General features: G+C 45.2%; 1 protein-coding gene across 1 annotated transcript in view; it reads left to right on the top strand.

The window, feature by feature from the left end:
• OCRL (OCRL inositol polyphosphate-5-phosphatase) overlaps positions 1-16,947 on the top strand; it is a 51,352-nt gene extending 34,405 nt beyond the window's left edge. Inside the window, exons 19-24 of the mRNA XM_038747601.1 lie at positions 9,526-9,549; positions 12,989-13,108; positions 13,483-13,567; positions 14,135-14,262; positions 15,112-15,223; positions 15,399-16,947. Coding sequence (XP_038603529.1) covers positions 9,526-9,549; positions 12,989-13,108; positions 13,483-13,567; positions 14,135-14,262; positions 15,112-15,223; positions 15,399-15,523 — 594 coding nt within the window. The 3' untranslated portion in view covers positions 15,524-16,947. The remainder of the gene's footprint in view (positions 1-9,525; positions 9,550-12,988; positions 13,109-13,482; positions 13,568-14,134; positions 14,263-15,111; positions 15,224-15,398) is intronic.
• Positions 16,948-23,891: the final 6,944 nt, after the last annotated feature.

The raw sequence follows: 23,891 nt of genomic DNA, 5'->3' as shown, positions 1-23,891 counted from the left end.
TCCCATTCCTCACCTTCCCCTTCCCCTCTCCCACCCAGCTGTTTCCCTCCCTCTCACCCACCAAGACCGCTCCCCCTCAACCCCTACCAAGGATTCCTCTGTACCAGCGCAGGTCCTCCGCTTCTCCCTCCCGGCCCCCCCTCCTCCCCTTCTCCCCGCCCCCACCCCATCCCAGTTCTCCTTTCCCATCGCCACCCCCCTTCCCACTCTCCCCGCCCAGGCCCCCGCCAACTCATCCCAATCCAAACCCTCCCCACCCCTCGCACCCTTCCCCCTCCCTCCCCACCCTCGACAGCTGATGCCAAGTGTGGCCTCTGGAACCCCCGCTCCGTTTTAAGTAAGATCCCTTTCATCCTGGACCTTTTCCTTTCCAGTTCTCTACTCCTCCTCGCCCTAACTGAAACATGGCTGTCGCCGGACGACACGATCTCTTCTGCCGCTCTCTGCAGTGCAGGCCTCTTCTTCTCCCACTCCCCCAGACTCACCGGAAAAGGAGGAGGTGTCGGTTTCCTTCTCGCCCCCCAATGTCGCTTTCGCACTATCCCTCCTCCCCCTTCCCTTTCCTTCCCTTCCTTTGAAGCCCACATTATTCGCCTCTACCACCCCCTCCAGATTCCTGTAGCCGTCATCTACCGCCCTCCGGGCCCCACTTCCAACTTCTTTAACGACTTTGACCCCTTCCTCACATTCCTTCTCTCCTTCTCCATGCCCACTCTGATCCTCGGAGACTTCAATATCCACATGGATATCCCTAACGACTCCTCTGCCGCCCGCCTTCTATCTCTCCTTGACGCTGCTAACCTCTTCCTCCACCCCACCTCACCCACTCACCAACTTGGTCATACCCTCGACCTCATCATCTCCTACCGCTGCACTGTGTCCACCCTCACCAACTCTGTGATCCCTCTCTCTGATCATAATCTTCTCACCTGCCTCCTCACTCACACTCTTTTCCCCTGTAAATCTGTATTAGTCCCTCACAGAGATCTCCGCTCTCTGGACCCCACCCATCTTTCGGAGCGACTCACACCCCACCTCGCTGCCCTCTCCTCTCTACCCAGTCTTGATGATCAGATTACTGCTCTCAACTCTACCCTTTCTACTCAGCTAGACTCGCTCGCTCCCCTTTCCCTTCGCCGTTCTCGCACCACTAACCCACAGCCCTGGATCACTGCCACTGTCCGCCTCCTTCGCTCTTATGCTCGAGCTGCCGAACGCTGCTGGCGAAAGTCTAAACACCATGCCAACCTCGTTCACTTCAAGTTTATCCTTTCCTGCCTTAACTCAGCCCTCTCTTCTGCCAGACAAAACTATTTCTCCTCCCTTATTGACACCCATGCCCATCACCCCCGCCAGCTCTTCTGTACATTCAACTCCCTTCTCAGGCCCCCAGTTCCTCCCCCTCCTCCATCCCTCACCCCCAACGATCTGGCCTCCTACTTCATTAACAAAATTCAATCCATCAGGTCCGACCTCCCCAAAGTCTCTTCCCCCCTTTCTCCAACCCCCCGGCTCTCAACACTCTCTGCTACTCTCCCATCCTTCCCAGCGGTATCCTCAGAGGAACTCTCCTCCCTCCTCTCAAGTGCTACTCCGGCCACCTGTGCTTCTGACCCCATTCCCTCTCATCTTATGAAATCTCTCGCTCCATCCCTTCTCCCCTCCTTAACTTCCATCTTCAACCGCTCACTCTCCACTGGTTCCTTCCCCTCTGCCTTCAAACATGCCCATGTCTCTCCCATCCTAAAAAAACCCTCTCTTGACCCCACCTCACCTTCTAGTTATCGTCCCATATCCCTCCTACCATTCCTTTCCAAACTCCTTGAACGAGTTGTCTACACGCGCTGCCTAGAATTCCTCAACAACAACTCTCTCCTCGACCCCCTCCAGTCTGGCTTCCGTCCCCTTCATTCCACGGAAACTGCCCTCTCAAAGGTCACCAATGACCTCCTGCTTGCCAAATCCAACGGCTCATACTCTGTCCTAATCCTCCTCGACCTCTCAGCTGCCTTTGACACTGTGGACCACCCCCTTCTCCTCAACACGTTATCTGACCTTGGCTTCACAGACTCCGTCCTCTCCTGGTTCTCCTCTTATCTCTCCGGTCGTTCTTTCTCAGTCTCTTTTGCAGGCTCCTCCTCCCCTTCCCATCCTCTTACTGTGGGGGTTCCCCAAGGTTCAGTGCTTGGTCCCCTTCTGTTCTCAATATACACTCACTCCCTTGGTGACCTCATTCGCTCCCACGGCTTCAACTATCATCTCTACGCTGATGACACCCAGATCTACAGCTCTGCCCCTGCTCTCTCCCCCTCCCTCCAGGCTCGCATCTCCTCCTGCCTTCAGGACATCTCCATCTGGATGTCCGCCCGCCACCTAAAGCTCAACATGTCGAAGACTGAGCTCCTTGTCTTCCCTCCCAAACCTTGTCCTCTCCCTGACTTTCCCATCTCTGTTGACGGCACTACCATCCTTCCCGTCTCACAAGCCCGCAACCTTGGTGTCATCCTCGACTCCGCTCTCTCATTCACCCCTCACATCCAAGCCGTCACCAAAACCTGCCGGTCTCAGCTCCGCAACATTGCCAAGATCCGCCCTTTCCTCTCCATCCAAACCGCTACCCTGCTAATTCAAGCTCTCATCCTATCCCGTCTGGACTACTGCACTAGCCTTCTCTCTGATCTCCCATCCTCGTGTCTCTCTCCACTTCAATCCATACTTCATGCTGCTGCCCGGATTATCTTTGTCCAGAAACGCTCTGGACATATTACTCCCCTCCTCAAAAACCTCCAATGGCTACCGATCAATCTGCGCATCAGGCAGAAACTCCTCACCCTGGGCTTCAAGGCTGTCCATCACCTCGCCCCCTCCTACCTCACCTCCCTTCTCTCCTTCTACTGCCCAGCCCGCACCCTCCGCTCCTCCACCACTAATCTCCTCACTGTACCTCGCTCTCGCCTGTCCCGCCATCGACCCCCAGCCCACGTCATCCCCCGGGCCTGGAATGCCCTCCCTCTGCCCATCCGCCAAGCTAGCTCTCTTCCTCCCTTCAAGGCCCTGCTGAGAGCTCACCTCCTCCAGGAGGCCTTCCCAGACTGAGCCCCTTCTTTCCTGTCCCCCTCGTCCCCCTCTCCATCCCCCCATCTTACCTCCTTCCCTTCCCCACAGCACCTGTATATATGTATATATGGTTGTACATATTTATTACTCTATTTATTTATTTATTTATTTATTTTACTTGTACATTTCTAGCCTACTTATTTTATTTTGTTGGTATGTTTGGTTCTGTTCTCTGTCTCCCCCTTTTAGACTGTGAGCCCACTGTTAGGTAGGGACTGTCTCTATGTGATGCCAATTTGTACTTCCCAAGCGCTTAGTACAGTGCTCTGCACATAGTAAGCGCTCAATAAATACGATTGATTGATTGATTGATTGATTAAAGCCTTATTTAAAGTCCTTTTAGACTGTGAGCCCACTGTTGGGTAGGGACTGTCTCTATATGTTGCCAATTTGTACTTCCCAAGCGCTTAGTACAGTGCTCTGCACATAGTAAGCGCTCAATAAATACGATTGATGATGATGGTAGCATTTTCATCACAACGAAAGCAGATGAATGATTTATCTAGGATTGGGGGAGTGGCAAGAAGTTGGCTTTTATGACTCTGGTCCAGTCACAGGCCAGGGAACTCTTTCATTTGGGATTCAAGTAGGAAATGAAAATAGTTTGATCTGAGCTGCTACTTTCGTTCCTGGAGTCTACTTGAACTTGTGCTTCTTCTTCCCTGACCACTCCAGGAGAACTCTCCAAGTTGTCTGAGATTGTAAGCTCCTTGAGGGTAAAGATCATGTTTACCATATCGTACAAAATCATATTGTACTCTCCGAAGCGCTTAATGCAGCGCTTCTCACACAGTAAGCGCTTGATCAGTATCATTAATTGATTGGTCTGAGTGAACCTGCCAGACTCAAGCTGGCATTGGAAATGATTCCCATGGCGTAGTAGATAGAGCATGGGCCTGGAAGTCTGGAGGATCTGGGTTTTAGTCTAAACCCAGCTCTACCATGTGTCTGCTGTGTGACCTTGGGCAAGTCACTCAATTGCTCTGTGCCTTAGTTACCTCATCTGTAACATAGGGATTAAGATTGCGAACCCCATGTGGTACAAGGACTGTGTCCAACCTGATTTGCTTGTATCCACCCCAGCACTTAGAACAGTGCCTAGCACATAGTAAGTGCTTAAATAATACCGCAATTATTATTATTATTACTCAGGACTTGGGTTGGGTTGCAGTGAGGTGCCTGGAGAAATGCTTCTCCCATTTTGGGTTTCTGGACCAGGAAGGATGATTTCAATCCAGTCCTTCAACCTTTCTTCCCCTGCCCCTCTCAGCAAGTGTGGTAGCTAAGACTTTGTATATGCATAGATGGTCATTTGCCATCACACAACTACAAATCCCAGTAGCTTGTAGGCCTAATTAAACGTCCACTGTTGGGACCCCAAGCTCTTTGATGTTTCTGATCATAATTTCATGGGGCTTGTGTGTGCCTTCAAGGAAGTCAACATACTCCCTAAATTGAGAAGGCCACCTGGCCTAGTGGAAAGAGAGTGAGTTGGGAGATGGGAGGTCAGCGCTCTAAGCTCTGCTCTACCCCTGGCCTCATTTGTGACTTTTGACAAGTGACTTAACTTTCTTGTGGGACTAATAACACTCGCCTCAAGTTACCTCACCGGGCTGTTGTGAGAACAGCTAAGTTGGCTGAATGTGAAAGTGCTTTGGAAGAATAAAGGTGATAGGCAAATTCAAGGTATTTTGTAGGGAAAGTGGGGAGCTACATATGGTGGCCAGAACTGAACAGGGCATAATGGCACTTATGTACCTATCTGTAATTTATTTATATTAATGTCTCCTGTACTAGATTTGTGGTTTGTTGTTGTTTAATGCAGCTACACTAGCTTGTTGTGGGCAGGGAATGTCTGTTTGTTGTTATACTGTACCTTCCCAAGCGCTTAGTACAGTGTTTTGCACCCAGTAAGTGCTCAATAAATATGATGAAATGAATGATTGGATGGATGCTGCCAGATTTAGAAAACAAATGGAGGATCTCACTGCTTTTAAAGATCATGAATCAAGTGCAGAATGCAGCATTTTGGAGCCTGCCTATGAAATGATGTGATTTGCTTAGGAAAGAATGGGATTTTGCTTGCCTAAAATGAGCTTGTAATTGTGCAAGAATGTAGAAACAGTACATGTAATGGAAAATTCAGAGAGACATTACTTTAATAGTGTCCTCAGAACTATTCCTCAGCCAGAACATGCTGTTGGGTTTATGCGTACACCGAACATAGGCTACCCTAGTGCATATTTGTTCTTATCAGAGAGGAAACGAGGCAAAGTAATCATTTAGACATGATGGAAGCATTTTGTAGTGACGATAGCAGATGAATGATTTATCTAGGATCCAGGGACTGGCAACCAATTGACTTTTACAACTCCTGTCTGTTCACATACCAGGGAACTCTTTCATCTGGGATTCAAATAAGAAATGAAAATACTTTGGTCTGAGTTGCCACTTCGGATCCCGGAGTCTGCTCAGGCCCTGGAGGTGCTAATGTTGTTGGTGCTGAGTTTACTCTCCCATCCTGAGGAAAACCATTTCCTTCAGGAATTTTGTCCCTGACGTTTCTGGTTACTGTAAAACCCTGAGTTCTTTCTCCCTTAAGCTGAGATACTCTCAGAGAGGAGAGCTGCCCATCAACTGAACACTCTCAGGAGGATGACTCAGTAGAAAGAACTCTTCCATTTAAGTTTGTGCTCAGTCCAGGACTACAAAGTGTTTGGCTTTGGGGAAGAGGTAAATTCCAAATTCTGAGCCTCTTAGGTTCTTTTAAAAAACAAAAAAAATTTTGTTAAGCACTCACCCAGGCCCTGTCCCATATGGGCCTCTCAGTCTTAATCTCCATTTTACAGATGAGGTAACTGACACTCCCAAGGTCACACAGCAGACAAGTGGCAGAGTAGGGATTAGAACCTAGGTCCATCTGACACGCAGACCTGTGCTCTATCCACTAGGCCACACTGCTTCTTGGAATCCAGGACACTTTTCATTCCAGGACACTTTTCACAAAAATCAGGATGTGTAATAGTCTTGGTTGTGTTGTGTGGGGCAGTAACGGGTTACGCTTTCTTTACATGTGAATGATTTGGTTTTCCTCAAATTTTGTATTTCTCAGTCATTCATTTCCTTCGTTTCCCCCTACACTGGACTGTAATGTCATAATGAGAGAGTAATCTGTGTTAATGCTTAGTAATGAACAGGTCTAAAGTTACCTGCATCCTTCCCTAATTATCCCCCACCCTATTCATGATTTTCCAATGACTTGGGAAATGTTTTCTTTTAGGACTAATGTATTTTCAAAGTAGCTCCCACCCCAAAGTGATAGTACTATTAGAAAGCAGAATCAGTAGTGTAATATTTACTCTAGTCTCAGGGAAGGCAGAATGGAGTTCTTTCTCTTCCTAACCAAATTCTCCAAATCCTCTTCTACTCTCCTCCCCTCTTCTCCTCCTCCTCCTCCTCCTCACCCAGTGCCAAGAAAGGGAAGGGAGGGGAGTAGACCAAGTTATTCCTAGCAGCAATGATCCTTATGCACGTCTCTGCTTCCTGATTAATATAATGAGCACAAGTGGTTTAGACTGTGCTGCTTCACTTACCCCACCTCAAATCTACTGCCTTCTTGGGTGGAGGAAGAAAAGAAGTATAAGCCTATTATTGCATGCATTCTGCTCTTCCCTGGAGGCCGGGGTTTCAGGGGGGACTATCACGTCTAAGTGCAGCTGAGAGGAGGAGGATTTTCCTAGATAGCAGTAGCTCCTTGGACTGCTTCAACCTCAGGAAGCTGTGAGAGAGGATGAGAGAGAATGGATAGAGGGAAGGATTTGTGATTCTGGACCAAATTGAATTGTAGCTCAGCCAAGATCTCACTGCAGTTACTGCCTTGCCTGTTGTACAGAGTGACAATGAGCATTTTGAGGTAAAGGATTTTTTACAGGGACTTTAAAATCATTTGAGTTGAGTATTCAATTGAAGACGGCCAGGATCATCCAGTATTATGCTGAGCCACCCCAAAGATGAAATTTACCAGAGGAAAAATGTAGCCACTTGTTTTTGAGCGTATGGTATTTTCAAAGGAAATTCTTATCTCAGGTTACTTATTTTCATTTAGGCAGAGTCAGAAGTAGAAGCAGCTGTGGAGCAATGCGCTCCAAAAGTGATTGGACCCATTGAAATCAGAGGAAAAGAGGTTGGACCCTGTCTTTAGGGCAGGTCTACTCAGTCCCAGAAAGCTTATGAACATATCTGTAATTTAAGTAATGTATGTCTCCCCTTCTCCTTAATGTAGTTCTGTGCACATTAGCACTCAGTAAATACATCGGATTGCTGTACAGAAACCAACCTAGGCAGAGGAGACTATCTTGGTTTGTATGTCTTCCCATCTCACCCTCCTCAATTTCAGGCTAAAGAATCTGGATGATTTTAATATGTATATGCTTGCATTTGCATTAGTGGGGCAGCTTTTCAAAGAGAAAAATCTTCAGCCCTCCAAAATAATTACTGCTACTTGTACAAATGAATGTCATAATGGCGATGCATTTGTTGTCTCTGAGAGAAGAAAGCTGTAATGTTTGAAGTGATCTCTTCATATCCTTAGCACAGTTTCTTGCTGGTCCAGCCAAATATCTTTGGGCAGATCCTTGGCTTCTGCAAGGCTGGAAAAGTGACTTGGAAGCACGTGTAGTCAATCCCCATTGTGCCCCAGCACCTGATAAGAGAATGGAAGCAGAATGTTATAGTGGCTAGAGGCACAGGCTTGGAAGTCAGAAAGACCGGAGTTCTAGTCCTGGCTCCAACTTGTCTGCTGGGCGACCTTCTTTTCTCTGTGCTTTGGTTACCTCTTCTGTAAAATGGCGATTAAGACTGTGAGACTCATGGGACAGGGTCTGTGTCCAACCTGATTACCTAGCATCTACCCCAGCGCTTAGAATAGTACTTGGCACATAGTAAGCGCTTGACAAATACCCCCTGCAAAAAAGGTGATTTTAAACAGTCAGTTTTCTGTTGTGAGTTTAGCATTCCGCCCCAGGCATGGAGAGGGGTGAAATTAGCTCTCCACCATTGCAGATAAACTGGGGCACCTGGTAATAGCCACTTCAAAAGTTGCTGGTAAATTTTTTGTTGTTGCTTTTCTCACTCAGTTTTTTCTCCCCTTCGATATTATTCACTGTCTTCTATCATGAGGCATTTTAAACAAAATTTTTGTGGTCGAATAAGGGAACATGATTGCAGCTAGAACCTATCCTATTTCTTTGCATGTGTAAATGTGCCATCTGGCAAGTTTTCTTAGTGTTTATAACACTGAGAAGCAGCATGGCCTAGTGGATAGAGCACAGGCCCGGGAGTCAGAAGGACCTGAGTTTAATCCCAGATCCACCACTTGTCTGCCATGTGACCTTGGGCAAATTACTTCACTTTCTGTGTTTCAGTTACTGCAGCTATAAAATGGGGATTAAGACTGGGCCAGGAACTGTGTTCAACCTTATTATCTTGTATTCCAGTGCTTAGTATAGTGCCAGGCACTTAGTAATCATCTAATAAATACCATTTACCACTGGGGACTAAGTTGGGACTGGCAGAGTCTTCCTCCAAAAGCATTCCCCTCCTTATTCATTTGGATGTAGGGCTTAGTTTTGTCCTGGGCAGATATAGTCAGTGAGCCTGTCAGACCTCTTATCTGAATAGGATCAATCAATCAATGGTATTTATTGAGTGCTTGCTATGTGTAGAGCACTGTACTAAGTGCTTGGTAGAGTACAATGCAAAAGAATTAGCAGACACATTCCCTGCCCATAACAAGCTTGCAGTCTACAGGGAATAGGATGGAATGAGAAGCAGCATTGCCTAGTGCATAGAGCATGGGCCTGGGAGTCAAAAAGACCTTTGTTCTAATCCTGGCTCTGCCACTTAATAATGATGGTATTAGTTAAGTGCTTACTATGGGCCAAACACTGTACTAAGTGCTGGTTGACCTGCTGTATGATCTTGGGCAATGCACTTAACTCTCTGTATCTCAGTTATCTGTAAAATGGGGATTAAGACTGTGAGCCCCATGTGGAACATGGACTATGTCCAACCTGATTAGCTTCTATCTACCTCAGCACTTAGTAAAGTGCCTTGCATATAGTACAACATTTAACAAATACCATGAAAAAAGGATGAAGTCCACATGTTCAGTCTATGGGAATGCCTTTTCTTAGCCTGCATTAAATCTTTTCTCTTTGGTGAAGGGAAATGTACCAAATGTGACTGAGTACATTTTCTTCACTTCTGCATCCAAAGGGCCCCTAACTACCCAAAACTAATATTTCTATACAGGTGATGCATTCTAATAATTCTGATTGTATTTCTTCTTTAAATTCTAATAATTTTTGAACTGCGAATAACTAACTCTCTTTTCCCACTCTGTCTCAGGGAGAAGACAGCTTCCTAGAAAAGGTAATACTGTCCATTTGTGGTTTGAGAGTGGGCCTGAGCTGTGCTATTAATCAAACTACGAGGGTTTAAAGCTGGTCCCTAGTCATTCCCCTTCTCACCAATGAAAAGTCGTTTGGCCCTGTTTCTTAGGTAATCTGCCAGGATAATGTTATCTGCACTAGGGCATGTCTGAAGTAAAAGAAATTTGCCACAAATTTAGTGTGACAATGGCAAGGATAATACCATTTATATGTGCTGATCCTGAATGTATGTTTTTGGACTATTTGAAGAGAACTGTCACAGTTGCCCTTTTGGCTGGGTAAACCTCTCCATTTCTCCTCTCCCTCAACCTTGAATTATTTTGGCTGACTTGAAATGTGTGATTAAAGCCCATTTCAGTGTAACAGTAGGTAATGACAATGCCAAGTATGTTCATGCAAGGTGCCTTTTTACAGAATAGGATAATAATAATAATGATAATAATAATAATAATAATAATGAGATTAGTTTTGGACATTAAGCATTTACTTATGTATAAATAATCTGACAGCAGCACTGTATTTTTGATTCATGTCCAGCTTGGTATCTGTTATGAGTTCTCCCCATGCCCTCTCCCCGACCACTTTTCAAGTGGATTTTCACAAAGCGGATCATTCTCTTTGAATCTGTGCAGTGTGTTTTCCCTACTTCGCACCTGTCCCACTTCTCTAGTGTCTCAAGATGGTTTTAAATTTTAGCACAGTACTTTAAGGCTCTAGCAACCTTCCATCTCCTCCTTCCCTCCCCCTAATTGGAAGTTCATCTGCAAAGTTTTGTAACAGTGTTTTCTAGTGTCTTGTAGTTCATGATGTGCAGTTTCAGTATGGTAGAATATGGTATAAGTTTCATCGTGAGTTACAGACTGGGCAGTTGTCAGCAGTGAATATAGTGATCTGATCCTTACTTGCTCTGTCACCCTGTACCTTAAGTGGTCCTTGTGGAACTTGGGGAGAATTCAGGTGAAAATAACAAAGGTAACAGGTGAGATGGAGAACAATGAGTAGTTGGAAGGGTTAAGGGGATTGGTATTTATCTCAAACTAGACAACCGGTTGGCATATGAAGAGAAAGACCACGGGATACCATTATTATTAGTATAATAATAATATTTTATTATTATTTAGTATTTACTATGTGTAAAGCACTGTTAATCAGGTCAGGCACTGTCCCTGTGCCAGATGGGGCTCACAATCTAAGTAGAAGGGAGAACAGGTATCAAATCCTCATTTTACCAGTAAGGAAACTGAGACAGAGAAGTTAAGTGATGAGACACAGAGAAGTTAACTAACTTGCCCAAGATCGTATAGGCAAGTGTTGGAGCCAGGATTAGACTTCCAGGTCCTTTGACTCCCAGGCCTAAGCTCTTTCCATTATTCATTCATTCATTCAGTCGTATTTATTGAGCACTTAATGTGTGCAGAGCACTGTACTAAGCACTTGGGAAGTACAAGTTGGCAACGCTGCTCCCATTATCTTCCTAAAGTTATTGTTGCCTTCTGTTATGTGTGTGGAACACTTCTGGATATCAAGCTAAACAATAGTTTATTAATAATATTAGTAATGATAATAAGTATGGCCTTTGTTAAGCATTTACTGTGTGCCATTCAATGTACGAAGTGCTGGGATAAACGCAAGGTCGAGTTAGGCACTGTCCCTGTCACCCTTGGGGCCCACAGTCTTCATCCCCATTTTTACAGATGAGGTAACTGAGGCACAGAGAAGTGAAGTGACTTGCCCAAGGTCTCAGAACAATCAATCAATCAATAGTATTTATTGAGCGCTTACTGTGTGCAGAGCACTGTACTAAGCGCTTGGGAAGTACAAGTTGGCAACATATAGAGAGAGTCCCTACCCAACAGTGGGCTCACAGTTTAAAAGGGGAGACAGAGAACAAAACCAAACTTACTAACAAAATAAAATAGAATAGATATGTACAAGTAAAATAAATAAATAAATAGAATAATAAATATGTACTAACATATATACATATATACAGGTGCTGTGGGGAAGGGAAGGAGGTAAGATGGGATGGAGAGGGGGGATGAGGGGGAGAGGAAGGAAGGGGCTCAGTCTGGGAAGGCCTCCTGGAGGAGTTGAGCTCTCAGTAGGGCCTTGAAGGGAGGAAGAGAATTAGCTTGGCAGAAGGGCAGAGGGAGGGCATTCCAGGCCCGGGGGATGACGTGGGCCGGGGGTCGATGGTGGGACAGGCGAGAACGAGGTACGGTGAGGAGATTAGCAGCAGAGGAGCGGAGGGTGCGGGCTGGGCTGGAGAAGGAGAGAAGGGAGGTGAGGTAGGAGGGGGCGAGGTGATGGAGAGTCTTGAAGCCCAGGGTGAGGAGTTTCTGCCTGATGCGCAGATTGATTGGTAGCCACTGGAGATTTCTGAGGAGGGGAGTAACATGCCCAGAGCATTTCTGGACAAAGAAACACACAACAGGCAAGTGACAGAGCCGGGATTAGAACCCAGATTCTTCTAACTCCCAAGCCCATGCTTTTATGTCTAGGCCACGCTGCTTCTTTATAGGCAAGAGTTGTCCAGGCAATTAATGTAAGGGATGAGGTAATTTGAACAATAAAGCAAGGAGTAAAAACTATATTTAAAAAAAATAAAGATTAAGGATTTAAAGTCAGAAGGCTATTTCCTGCCAAGAAGCAAGGTGGCTTATTGGAAAGATCACAAGCCTGGGAATCAGAGGACCTGGGTTCTAATCCCTGAATTGTGTCCTTAAACAAGTAACTTAACCTCACTGTGCCCCAGTGATTAGCTTGTATCTATCCCAGTGCTTAGTACAGTGTCCGGCATATAATAAGTTCTTTACAAATACCATCTAAAAAAAAAGAGAGATTATGAGCCTGATGTAGGTGATTGAATAAACAAGAATATGTATCATGAAGAGAATAGGAAATTTGTCTGGGAGGGGAAGTGGGAGGTGTGTTAATGGATCAGCATATCAAGCTAGAGATGGGAAATGTCCTGGGAAGATGTCTTGATTTTGTTCTTTTCCACGAAGTAGGCTGTGAGGTTGTGGACTGTCAAGGAGGGTGAAGATGAGAGATATTTAAGACAGAAATGAAGGTTTGAAATGGCTTTTGGAAATTGGTGAGCAGTCCTTTCCCATCTTGAGATGACTCGGCTTTTATCAATATTTTTGTCTGACATCTTGGAATATGGAGGACAGCTTGGGCTCCCAATGTGTTTTAGGCTCAGAGGATTCACTTTTGTTGAGTCAGAGAGAGTTGATTGTGCACAGTGAATGTCAGTTCAGGCTTTGAAAAAGATAGGAGTGGGACTGAATAGATGAAGTGCAAGTGGAGAGTTGAACTTGATGAGACTGGGTGGTTGTGCAGACCAGGTAATCCCTTAAGCCTTTTTGCTGATGACCTGTTGACCCTTTACATTTCTTTATTTTTCTCCCCATTAGGAGAAATCTCTCCAGGAGATGTTCCCTTTAGAAAACGACGACATCAGTGAGCGACCCCTTCAAATTCCCAAGGAGATCTGGTTCTTAGTGGATCACTTATTTAAGAATGCCTGTCACCAGGTCAGTAAATGGGCGGGTCTCATGTTCATTCTGAGACATGTACATCATACATGAGATCTGTTAAGTCCATGCCTCAAAGAACCAGTTTTTGAGCCCCGTGATTTCCAAGGACTTCAAGTCACTGTATCTGAAGGATTTTAAATTAAACAGATTCAACGCCAAATTTCCCACCCAAGCAAAATTCTTTGGAGCAGAAACAAAAAATGTGTTTTGGAGATGTAAAATTTCCTTCATGTTGATCGGGGTGGCGGGGGGGAAGCAGTGAGCACCTTCCATCCCTGCCGTGGGCTAGTTGCCTCTGGGTGAGCTTCAGATATCTAGGAATGAGTGTGATATCCTGCCTTCCTTTGCCCTCACTGTGACTTCTTTGGCAGGAGGATCTATTCCAGACGCCTGGAATGCAGGAGGAGTTGCAGCAAATCATCGATTGCCTAGATACCAGTATTCCTGAAACAATTCGTATCCTCTGAAAACGGGATGACTGTTTACTTGGGGCTAGATAATTGCTTTTCCCACATCCTCAGTCCCTACCTCTCTCTCTTGTTCCTCATCCGTGTAGTGCAAGCAGAGCATGGTGAAAGGAAAGTCTACCTCCTCCACCTCCCAGGAAAGTTGGTGGTTGAGTAGGGGAAAGGGAACTGGCTGAGTACAACTCTCTCCCTCACCTCAAGTCCAGGGCACAAAATATAATATCTGCCTGGAGAAAAACTAGAGCTGCTTTTGCATACTGACCTCCACTGACCTTGTCTGGAGCTGCTTGAGGCCTGTAAATCCTCCGGGGTCTGGAGTAGCAGGAACAATCGACTTCCCCCTAGCTTTCAGAGGCCCTAAATTACTCTAGGTTTTCTTTGTAAATTTGAAGCTGACCACTGTCTTGGTGAAGGATTAAGGAAAATAGGATTGCTGGTTAGGAAATCCAGTCTGAGAGTTCTTAGCAAGCATATCTAAAGGGAAGGAGAAATTAGACGGAGCTGAAAAGAACGAGAGCCCCACGAGGCATCTTTTCCTTGACTCCTTTGAATTCAGCTGGCAGTAACCACTCAGTGGCCGAAGCACTTCTCATTTTCCTGGAAGCCCTGCCGGAGCCAGTCATCTGTTACGAGCTCTATCAGCGGTGTCTGGATTACGCTCATGACACTCGGGTCTGCCAACAAGTCAGTGTCATCATTTCCTGCTCAGAGGGGCTGGGTTCCCGCACCCCATGGGGAGAGTTCGTTCCACTTTTGAAAAGTTAATTTGTTGGTCTGCATTGGAAATGGCTGCAAATTGGCATTTCTCTAAATGTTGGGGATCATGATCTCTCAGAGGATCTCTGTGGATTCCCCGTGCTCCTTAAAAAATGGATTCCCCATGCTCCTTAAAAAAAAAAAGTTGGGGGGAGTAGGAAGACAGCTCTGAACTAGGGGTGGGTCAGGACTGGGGGTGCTGGGGAAAAGTGTCTACTCTCTCACGGCATGGTTTTCAAACTGAAAAGTTGAACTCTCGAAATTCAGAATGGTTCCCTATTTTTTGTATCCTCATCCCCTTGTGTCCTATGTGGTTTACCATAAGCCATATATTGGGATTGTCTTCCTGGTTAGGTGGGTAAAGATGGATCTTCCTAGATAGAGCCCCATAGATGGGTGACTAAAAGTTGAGGAGTAATGGCACTTGCGAGTGTCTCCTCATATTAGAACTGACTAATGATGAGGGGATTTAGAAAGAAGGAACCCCTCATGTAACTGAAATGGACAAAAGCACACCCAATACCTCAGTCTAGCGAACTGAAATGGGAAGGATTTATATTGGTGAGTGTGGTTGGGGGTGGGGGAGCGTGTGTGTGCGTGTGTACATTCCTACGAAAATAGCAAGGCCAGGTGTTTTTTGGTGGTCTTTCAAGTTAGGTCTGACTAAGATAAAGTTAGTCTTGGGTCTGTGGTGGAAAGTAAAGGGATTGGAAGAATGGAACATCAGTATTCTCATGACAACCTCCCTCCCCTCTTATCCTCTTTTTTTTTTTCCAGGTGATTTCTCAACTTCCTCGTTGCCACAGAAATGTTTTCCGATACTTGATGGCTTTTCTCCGAGAACTCTTAAAATATTCTGAAGACAACAACGTCAGCATAAATATGATTGGTAAGTTGACTTGCAGTCCTGTGGCTCCGGGCTCATTGTTAATATCAACTATTCATTCACTCAATTGTATTTATTGAGGGCTTACAATGTGTAAAACCCTGCACAAAGCACTTCGGAGAGTACAGTAACATTGTCCTCACTCCGATAATCTTCTTTTCTTTGTCTCCTTTTCCAGCCACTCTCTTCACCAGCCTTCTGCTACGGCCCCCACCCAACCTGGTCATGAGACAGACTCAAAGTGACCGCCAACGGGCTATCCAGTTTATTATGGGCTTCCTGCTCGGGGGCGATGAAGAGTAATGCTTTTCCTCTTGCAGCACTTGAAGATTTCGAAGTGGAAGATCTTAGATTGCAAGTATTCAGAACCATTAAGGGGCTCTGTCAGAGAACGGGTCTGGACGAGAGTTTCTTGGCCGAAGCCTCTTGCTACTGAGAATGTGCCATGTTTACAGAGCAAAAGGGAGGGAGGCCTGGACACCAAAACTCTCTTGTTTGCTGTCCATACGCTTCCTCCTCAAAGGGCAGTGAGAGCCATCCTCAAGCTGAGTTGTCTTAAGAACCTACTTGCTCTCATCCCATCCGAGTGCTGTAACTAGGTCTGGGGTCTAGGTTGAGGATGTCCACTTCTTAGCTAGCGAACACTACTTGCTTTAGATCAGACTTTACCCGTAGTCGTTCATCTGAAGCAACTTCCCCCACCTCACTCCACTTCCTTTGCACTCTAAGCCCACCAGTAGTATTACTCTGGGGACGCTGCTTGACCCTAGGGTTGGGTGACTTGGATTACGTCTTGGGTGACTCGGTTGTTCCACTGCCATCATGTGAGTATCGCGTGCATATTTGCACTTGTAATATATAACAGTGTTCGCGTAAACTTGCCGTCATTGTCTGTAGAACCATTCACATGCACATGCTGTGTAGAACCCCCTTCTGGCAACCTTTATGGTAGGGACTACTGGGTAATGGACTCAGTTTGGTGACCCACTGGTTTTTTCAAGAGTCCCAATCAGAATCAGGGGGTTGGGGGGTATTTTAAGAATTGTACGTTTAACAAGGATGGTAGCTCATCCCTTTTTATGTGTCATGTGCCATGAAGGCTAGTCCTGGCTTTCAAGCAGATCTAAACCCATAGATTTAGTCCTAGTCCTCCTCCTCCGCCTCCTCTTCCAAGATCAGGTGTGGTACCACTGCAGAAGCGACTATAAACCCAAGCTAGTGCCATGCACGTCGGCCACCCGACCATTATTGAGCCAGCGGAGATACCTCCCGAATCCACCACAGCCACCGTGGTCCCCTTCAGGCGAGAGGGGACTGTGCTAACCTAACTCCTGGGGCAGCAGCTATGTGCTCCGTTCAACTGCCGGCTCTAGCAGGGGTTGGGACTCCTCACCTCCCTTCGCAGCAGAGGAGTCCGTAGTTGCCTCCTGGAGTTGTGTGGAGTTGTGCCAGGATGCTAACTGGTCCATTGAGGTGACATCCTGTTGTCGTCATTTCCCCACATACTCCTAGAGCAGAGCCTTTTTGTCTTTAATGGCAACATGAGAATTTCACAGACTTGCCACAGAGGACAGTGTGATCAGGATAATACTTTCTCCTTCATATCTGAAAGCTCTCTGAAGTGTTGATTTTTAATGCTGCATCTCTGCCTCAGCAGGCCGTGTGTGTGTGTCTCCCTCTCTCCCCTCCTCTCCCCTCCTCTCCCCTCCTCTCCCCTCCTCTCCCCTCCTCTCCCCTCCTCTCCCCTCCTCTCCCCTCCTCTCCCCTCCTCTCCCCTCCTCTCCCCTCCTCTCCCCCTCTCTCCCCCTCTCTCCCCCTCTCCCCCTCTCTCCCCCTCTCTCCCCCTCTCCCCCTCTCTCCCCCTCTCTCCCCCTCTCTCCCCCTCTCTCCCCCTCTCTCCCCCTCTCTCCCCCTCTCTCCCCCTCTCTCCCCCCTCCTCTCCCCCTCCTCTCCCCCTCCTCTCCCCCTCCTCTCCCCCTCCTCTCCCCCTCCTCTCCCCCTCCTCTCCCCCTCCTCTCCCCCTCCTCTCCCCCTCCTCTCCCCCTCCTCTCCCCTCTCTCCCCCCCCCCCCCCCCAGACATATGAAGCTGTCTAATGCAGCTGTGGGCACCCTTTGTTTTTTAATCACAATCAGTTCCTGAAGCAGCTCATTCTTATCTTTTCATTGAAGTATGACATTGATTGTTGTACGAAAACACAGTGATGGGTGTCTATTCCACATGCTTTGAAATCTCCATTGTGTGTCTACCTCTCCTGTGTCATTCCAGTTGTGGAGAATGGAGACAGATCGAAGTGCCATTTGTCCAGCGGTATGCTGGGAAAGTATATATTTTCATTGAATTAGGAAAGACTGAAATCACGGTGGCCCTGCCATGTCAAAGGGGAAACACGGGAGAGGGAGGTGGTTCTTGGGATTGAGAGAGGCAGAGTCATTTCCAGGCATGCTTCTTGCTTTATTGGCAGTCCAGCTTTTATGTTTGATTATTAAGGATACAGTTAATTGACACTGTGTGCAACAAGCCCTAAGCTATCTAACTACAACTCCCATAAAATAGAAACAGTAAGTAGGGTGTTTTTTTTACCTTAGCTTGCCCTCTGGTCCTGGTTGTGGGATGCAGCCGGAGTTGAGACAATCAGTTGGGATTAAAAAAGGTAACTAGTGATGTTAAACTCCCATCCCTTCCCTCCTTCCAAGTACAAATGTCAAGTATTTCCTTGAAGCTCTGATGGAGAAGGATCTCAAACCTGGGATGGGGACAAGTTTTGACAGTTCCAGGTTTGAGGAAAGGTCCAAGCCCTTGCCTAATTTCCGTCAGCTTTCAGGTTGGTTTCCTTATGCTGTTTTCTGGCCATAATAGTTGTCATGCTTTCCGGGAGTCTTGGTCACTTAAGTGAACTGTTAGCAGATCCTGTATCTTGTGATTTGTTTTTTATTATCATTTATTGGAAGAATGTTTTCTAAATAAATGCATGTGGTGTGATTTAATTAATTGGTCAGGTGTGGGTGGAAGGGAAGACTCGCCCGTGGTCTCACAGTACTGTATCCAAGCGTTCTGTTCCCAACCAATAACATTTGCGGTTGATTGTTCACTACTGTCTGCTTCCAATGGCCACCTGGCCTTCTTTGCTCCCGAGGAAGAATTGCTGCTGTCTGAGGAGCTTTCCCAGCTCTTCTTGTCCCAGACCTGCATGTCCAACGCCAGAAATACCGTGCAAAAGGAGGGAAAATTATTTCGTACATTCATCTGCTCAGGGTATGGTGGTCTCCATTCTAATCGGCTGCTTCTCTTTACACTTACACCCATCCAGTTCTTCTCCCACCAGTTTCCTAGGCTGGGCCTCTCCGTGATGAGTACACTTACTCATTGTGGTCAAAACCCCAACCCTGAGAGAGAGAGAACTCTCGTTCCTTCCATTGTCAAGAATTGCTTCACCCAAGACAGAAATGAGTCGTCTTTTAAGGGGGAAAACTGTGAAAGAGGTTCCGAAAATGTAGACAAATAAGCCTGAAGTGTAGCTATTCACAGCAACTAGTTGTGAATTTCCCTCCCAGCTAAGCTTACCATAACATCCCTACCTTCCAGGCCCAAAACACACCCCACTGTTTCCCCAAGAATCCCCACAGCATCCCAAAAAGTATTTTGGGAGTATAGAAGCGGTGTGGCCTAGTGGGAAGGGCATGGGCCTGGGAGCCAGAGGACCTGAGATCTAATCCCATCTCTGCCACTTGCTTGCTGTATGACCTCTGGGCCTCAGTTCCCTCATCTTTAAAATGGGAATTCAATGCCAGTTCTCCTTCCTACTTGCAATGTAAGCCCCATGTGGGACCTGATAATTTTCAATCTACCCAGCATAATAAGTGCTTAGCAAGGTCTGAGAGTTTTAATTTGCAAATCCAGTCTCTAGTTTTATGTCTGCCATATGCTCATGGGTGACTCCAAATTCTCCCCAACCCCATTTTCCATTAAGTCCCACGTCTTTTTCCTCAAACCTTTAGTTCTCCTATTTCTCCCCTTTCCTTCCCCCATACCTCTATCCAAATGTTCCTCGTCACCGCCCAGCACTATTAGATTGCTTATCAAGTTGGAAACTATGTAAATCTTCACTGAATCTGTGCCCTTTACTGCTCCTTTTCAGGCAGTCATCAAATCCAGCAGCCCTTGAATCTGTCCCTTCCCCTATCACATCACTAAAATGCCACCTCCATTCCTTCTATGCCTAACCTATGGTAATATCCTTTCGGGAGCAAGTCTTTGCTCCCATCCTTTTCTCCTACAAATCATAACCCAAATCACAAGTTACTGCATTGACCCTACCCCCTTACCCAAAGCTCAAAGTAGGACTTTGGGTCTTGGTTCTTTGAGTTAAATGCAAAGCCTTATCATGGGATTTCAAGTTCCCGAAACTTATTAGCTAGCAAGCTCCATCCTTCCTTGTTGGACTCAACTCTCACTTCGGCCACATTGTGGGCAGGGAATGTGACTGTTTATTGTTGTAATGTACTCTCTCAGGCGCTTAGTACAGTGCTCTGTGCACAGTAAGTGCTCAATAAATACAATTGAATGACCCACATCCATACCTTTGTGTTTCCAGCAACCACATGAACTGCCTCTCTTGCTTCATCTGCCAAACCCCTTCCCTGCTATCCTATTAGTACATTAAACTCCTTCCCTTCTATCCTCTTTTAAACTTTAGACTCTCCTCCGAGAAGCATTCTCTGACTCACACTAAGCAAACCCAACCCAAAGTCAATCACATCGAGCTTGTTCTTTCCCTATGGTGCATTCGTGTTCATTTGTATTTATTTTAATGTTTTGTATGTACAGTAGAATGTTGTTGAGTTTTTTAACTGCCGAAGCTCATTCAGATAATCAGATATTGTATAAATTTTAAATGCAAAAATAAATTTCAAATGGTCAATTTTTAAAAAAACTTTATTCCATAAGTGTTACATGGGCACTCTTGAGGTAAAGAAAATTGCAGCATCATTCTCATCGAATCCATTTCAGAGAGCTTTCCAAACTAAATTCTGACTTGTTAGAATGATCCACTAATATTCATCATCATTATCATCTGTTTGATTATGATTTCCCTCTATCAGTGGCAGGATCTCTTTTTCAATTAGAATTTGATCTCTAGAGTCATCTGGGTTACAGATTGACCTATTGGTGACCTTTCCCCTCAGTGAGATCATCTAGGAATCTCTTGTTAGGGGTGCCATCACTTCTCAGTTTTCATCACTGCCTCTTCAGGTTTTTACAGAACTGCTGTCCAGTTCGTTTTCAAGAGAGCTGCTTTGGACATAACTAGAGTCAGCTACATGTGCCGGCAATCTTTTAAATCTAAGAAAACCCCGTATAGTGTATTTCAAATCTGATCATCATTTTTAATCCTGAAATGTTTTCTTAGCAATTGTTTTCCTATACAAATATTTTAGGGTCTTTATTAAGTCTTGTCCATGGACTGAATTATGTTACATTAGGTGGTAGGAAATGACTTTAAAATTGCTTGTAACTCATTTCCAAGACTGGCAGAAGGGTAGGTGGATGCTTTGATCTAATATCAGCATCACTTTACCTTTTCACTTTTTTCTGAAATACATTTTAAAAATGAATGAGATCATGTCAGTCAAGAAAGGCACCTATTATAATGCCCCCAGGTTCTCATTTGGTTACCCTAAATGGGCAGTTGATTACATTTTTACACATGTTAGGGTTTTTAGTGTTCCAATCTCAAGCAAAGGTAATCTGATTTCCACTTGAGTAAGCACAAACACTTTCTCATTGACAATAGCTGTATGATTTAAGGCTAGCGATTTGCTCAGCACTGACTTGGAATTGGTTGAGTTCATTAGGATTGTAAAATAACACTTTGTGATCCTTTTATGTTGGGTGAAACTTTCAAGTTTAATCACAAAATTTGGGTGCTGCCAAGTTCTTGAGGTGACATTTTTTTTTCCCTTCAATTTCAAGCTCATTGCAGTGGAATTCTAATCCTTCTAGGTACTTGGACTGGCTTTAGATTGTTTGTCCTTAATCTTTTTTTTTTCTTTTTAAAAACAACTTTTCCACAAAAGTGTACCAGATATGGTTGAAGATTTAGAAGAAATTATATGATACTTTGTAATTATTTTCAGAATTTTTATGGTATTTGTCAAGCACTGTTCTTAGGGTGAATACAGTCCCTGTTCCACATGGGGCTCAGGTATTGAACAGGTATTGAATCCCCATTTGGCAGTGGAGGAAACTGAGGCATAGAGAAATTAAGTGACTTGCCCAAAGTCACACCACAGACAAGTGGTGGAGCTGCGATTAGAACCAAGGTCCCCTGGCTTGCAGGCCCATGCTTGTTCCACAAGGTCACGCTGCTTTCCCATTTTTGGTAGTTTTCCCATTGGAACATTTCAAGAGAAGACACAAATTTTAAAATGACAATCCATTTTTCAAAACTTTGGATTGTGGATTTTTTTAACCCCAGTTTTGGTGGGGGAAGGTGGTTCAGCTCCACTGTTTTTGAGAATTAGCAATAGACAGTTTACCACTTCGTCAACAGTGTATCTACCTCTATTATGAGTTTTGAGGGGAGGAAGGACAAACACCGAATCTGTGAGATTGATAATGATGGCACTAAGCACTGACTATGTGCCCAGCACTGTGCTAAACCCTAAAATAGACACAGGATAATCAAATCAGCTATGATCCCTAGCCTATATTCATTCATTCAATCATATTTATTGAGCCCTTACAGTGTGCAGAGCACTGTACTAGGCTCTTGGAAAGTACAATTTGGCAACAGGTAGACAATCCCTATCCAACAGTGGGTTCACAGTCTAGAAGGGGGAGACAGACAATAAAGCAAGTAAACAGACATCAGTAGCATCAAAATAGATGAATAGAATTATAGATATAATGGGACTGGCCATCTAAAAAGGAGGGAGAGAGGGAGGATAGGTAGTTTATCCCTGTTTTAAAGATGAGGTAATCGAAATCACAAAGAAATTGAGTTCTTTGCCGAAGGTGCCTCTTCCTGCTCCTGCTTGCTATGTCACTCCCAGAATGGGGCCCACTGGACCAACTAGAGACAAGGATAATAATAGTAATTATGGTACTTGTTCAGTGCTTACTATGTGCCAAGCACTCTTCTAAGCACTGGGGTAGACTCAATTTATATTGGTCTCTCTGAGTTCACACTCTTAATCCCTATTTTACAGATGAGGTTACTGAGGCCCAGAGAAGTGAAATGACTTGCCCAAGGTCACACAGCAGACAAGTGGCAGAGCTGGGATTAGAACCCATGACCTGACTCCCAGGCCCAAGCTGTATCCACTACGCCATGCTGCTGCAAATCTGGCCTGGTGTAAAAATTAAAAAAAAAACACTGGGATTAGGCCATATAATTTCAGTTAAAGCAGCCTCTCTTTGTTTCTCCTCCTGGAGCTGAGACCTACCAGCACTGTAAACAGCCTCCCCTTCTCTGGGAGGCTCCCAGGAAACAAGCTTCGTGCCAGGGGTCTGGGACCAGACTGGCCCAGTTATAATCTCATCTGGAACAAGCTCACGGGAGGAGGTTACAGCAAACACACCCTGACACAAACTAGTGAACAAATCCACAGAGAGTTTACATCATATAAGGACTCAGCTCCAAGTTGGAAAGGGGGAAGGATTACATATAACTAAGAATATCCTCTGGTAGCAAAAGTAACTTTAGGTACATGGATCATGTGCAAGGTTAAGGGGGTTTACTAAATCTTGGTTGTGGATCACTTTGGGAAGCATGAAGCCCTTTGGCCCTCTTGGGTAGGATAGAGGTTGTGTCTCAAAAGCCAGCACTTAGTACAGTACCTAGCACATAGTAAGCTCTTAAATACCATTATTATCATCATAACATCTGGCTCCTGGAAATGAAAGGCAATAGAAGCCAAGTGAATTAGGCTGAGCCCGCCAAGGGACAAAGACTCTAATTCCCATCTAGGGTTTTGTTTTTGGGGTTTTCTGTGTTTTTTTTTTTAATGGTATTTAAGTGCTTACTACATGCTAGGCACTGTACTAAGCACTGAGGTAAATATAAAGTAATAGGTTGGACAGTCTCTGTCCCACATGGTGCTCAGTCTTAATCCCCCTTTTACCTATGAGGTAACTGAGACACAGAGATGTGAAGTGATTTGCCCAGGATTACAGCAGACAAGTGGTGGAGCCAAGATCAGAACCCAGCTACTTTCGACTCCCAGGCCCACGCTATATCCAGTAGGCCATACTTCTCGTTTCCTCTTGGTCCCTATGCAGTCTGTCATTCTAAACCTGACTGACTTGACAATCACACTCAAAGGTTAAAGAATTCTAAAAATCAAACTCTGCTTTGACTTTTCATTCTGACATGAGACCGATTTATAAACAGCTTTTCTTACTTTGATATTGCCTAGAAGGTACAAAAACTTATGTTTTCATGCCTGTTTTGGTTCTTTTAAGCCAGGTATTCTCTCCCAATGCAATACAGTGCTTGGCACACAATAAGAGCTCAAAAAATACTACTAGTAGTCCTGAGAGTAACAGTAGTAGATAAGGCCCTGCTTCTTCTCTTGTCACAACTAAGCCTGCCTTGTTTGAAAATGCTTCTTGGATATGCCTCATTTTTATTTATTTATTTATTTTTAACATTTTCTATATCCATTCTC

This window comes from Tachyglossus aculeatus, chromosome 6 (assembly GCF_015852505.1).
Source record: "Tachyglossus aculeatus isolate mTacAcu1 chromosome 6, mTacAcu1.pri, whole genome shotgun sequence".
Taxonomy (NCBI): domain Eukaryota; kingdom Metazoa; phylum Chordata; class Mammalia; order Monotremata; family Tachyglossidae; genus Tachyglossus; species Tachyglossus aculeatus.
The sequence above is the reverse complement of the archived record's forward strand: the minus strand, read 5'-3'. Positions and strand labels throughout refer to the sequence as shown.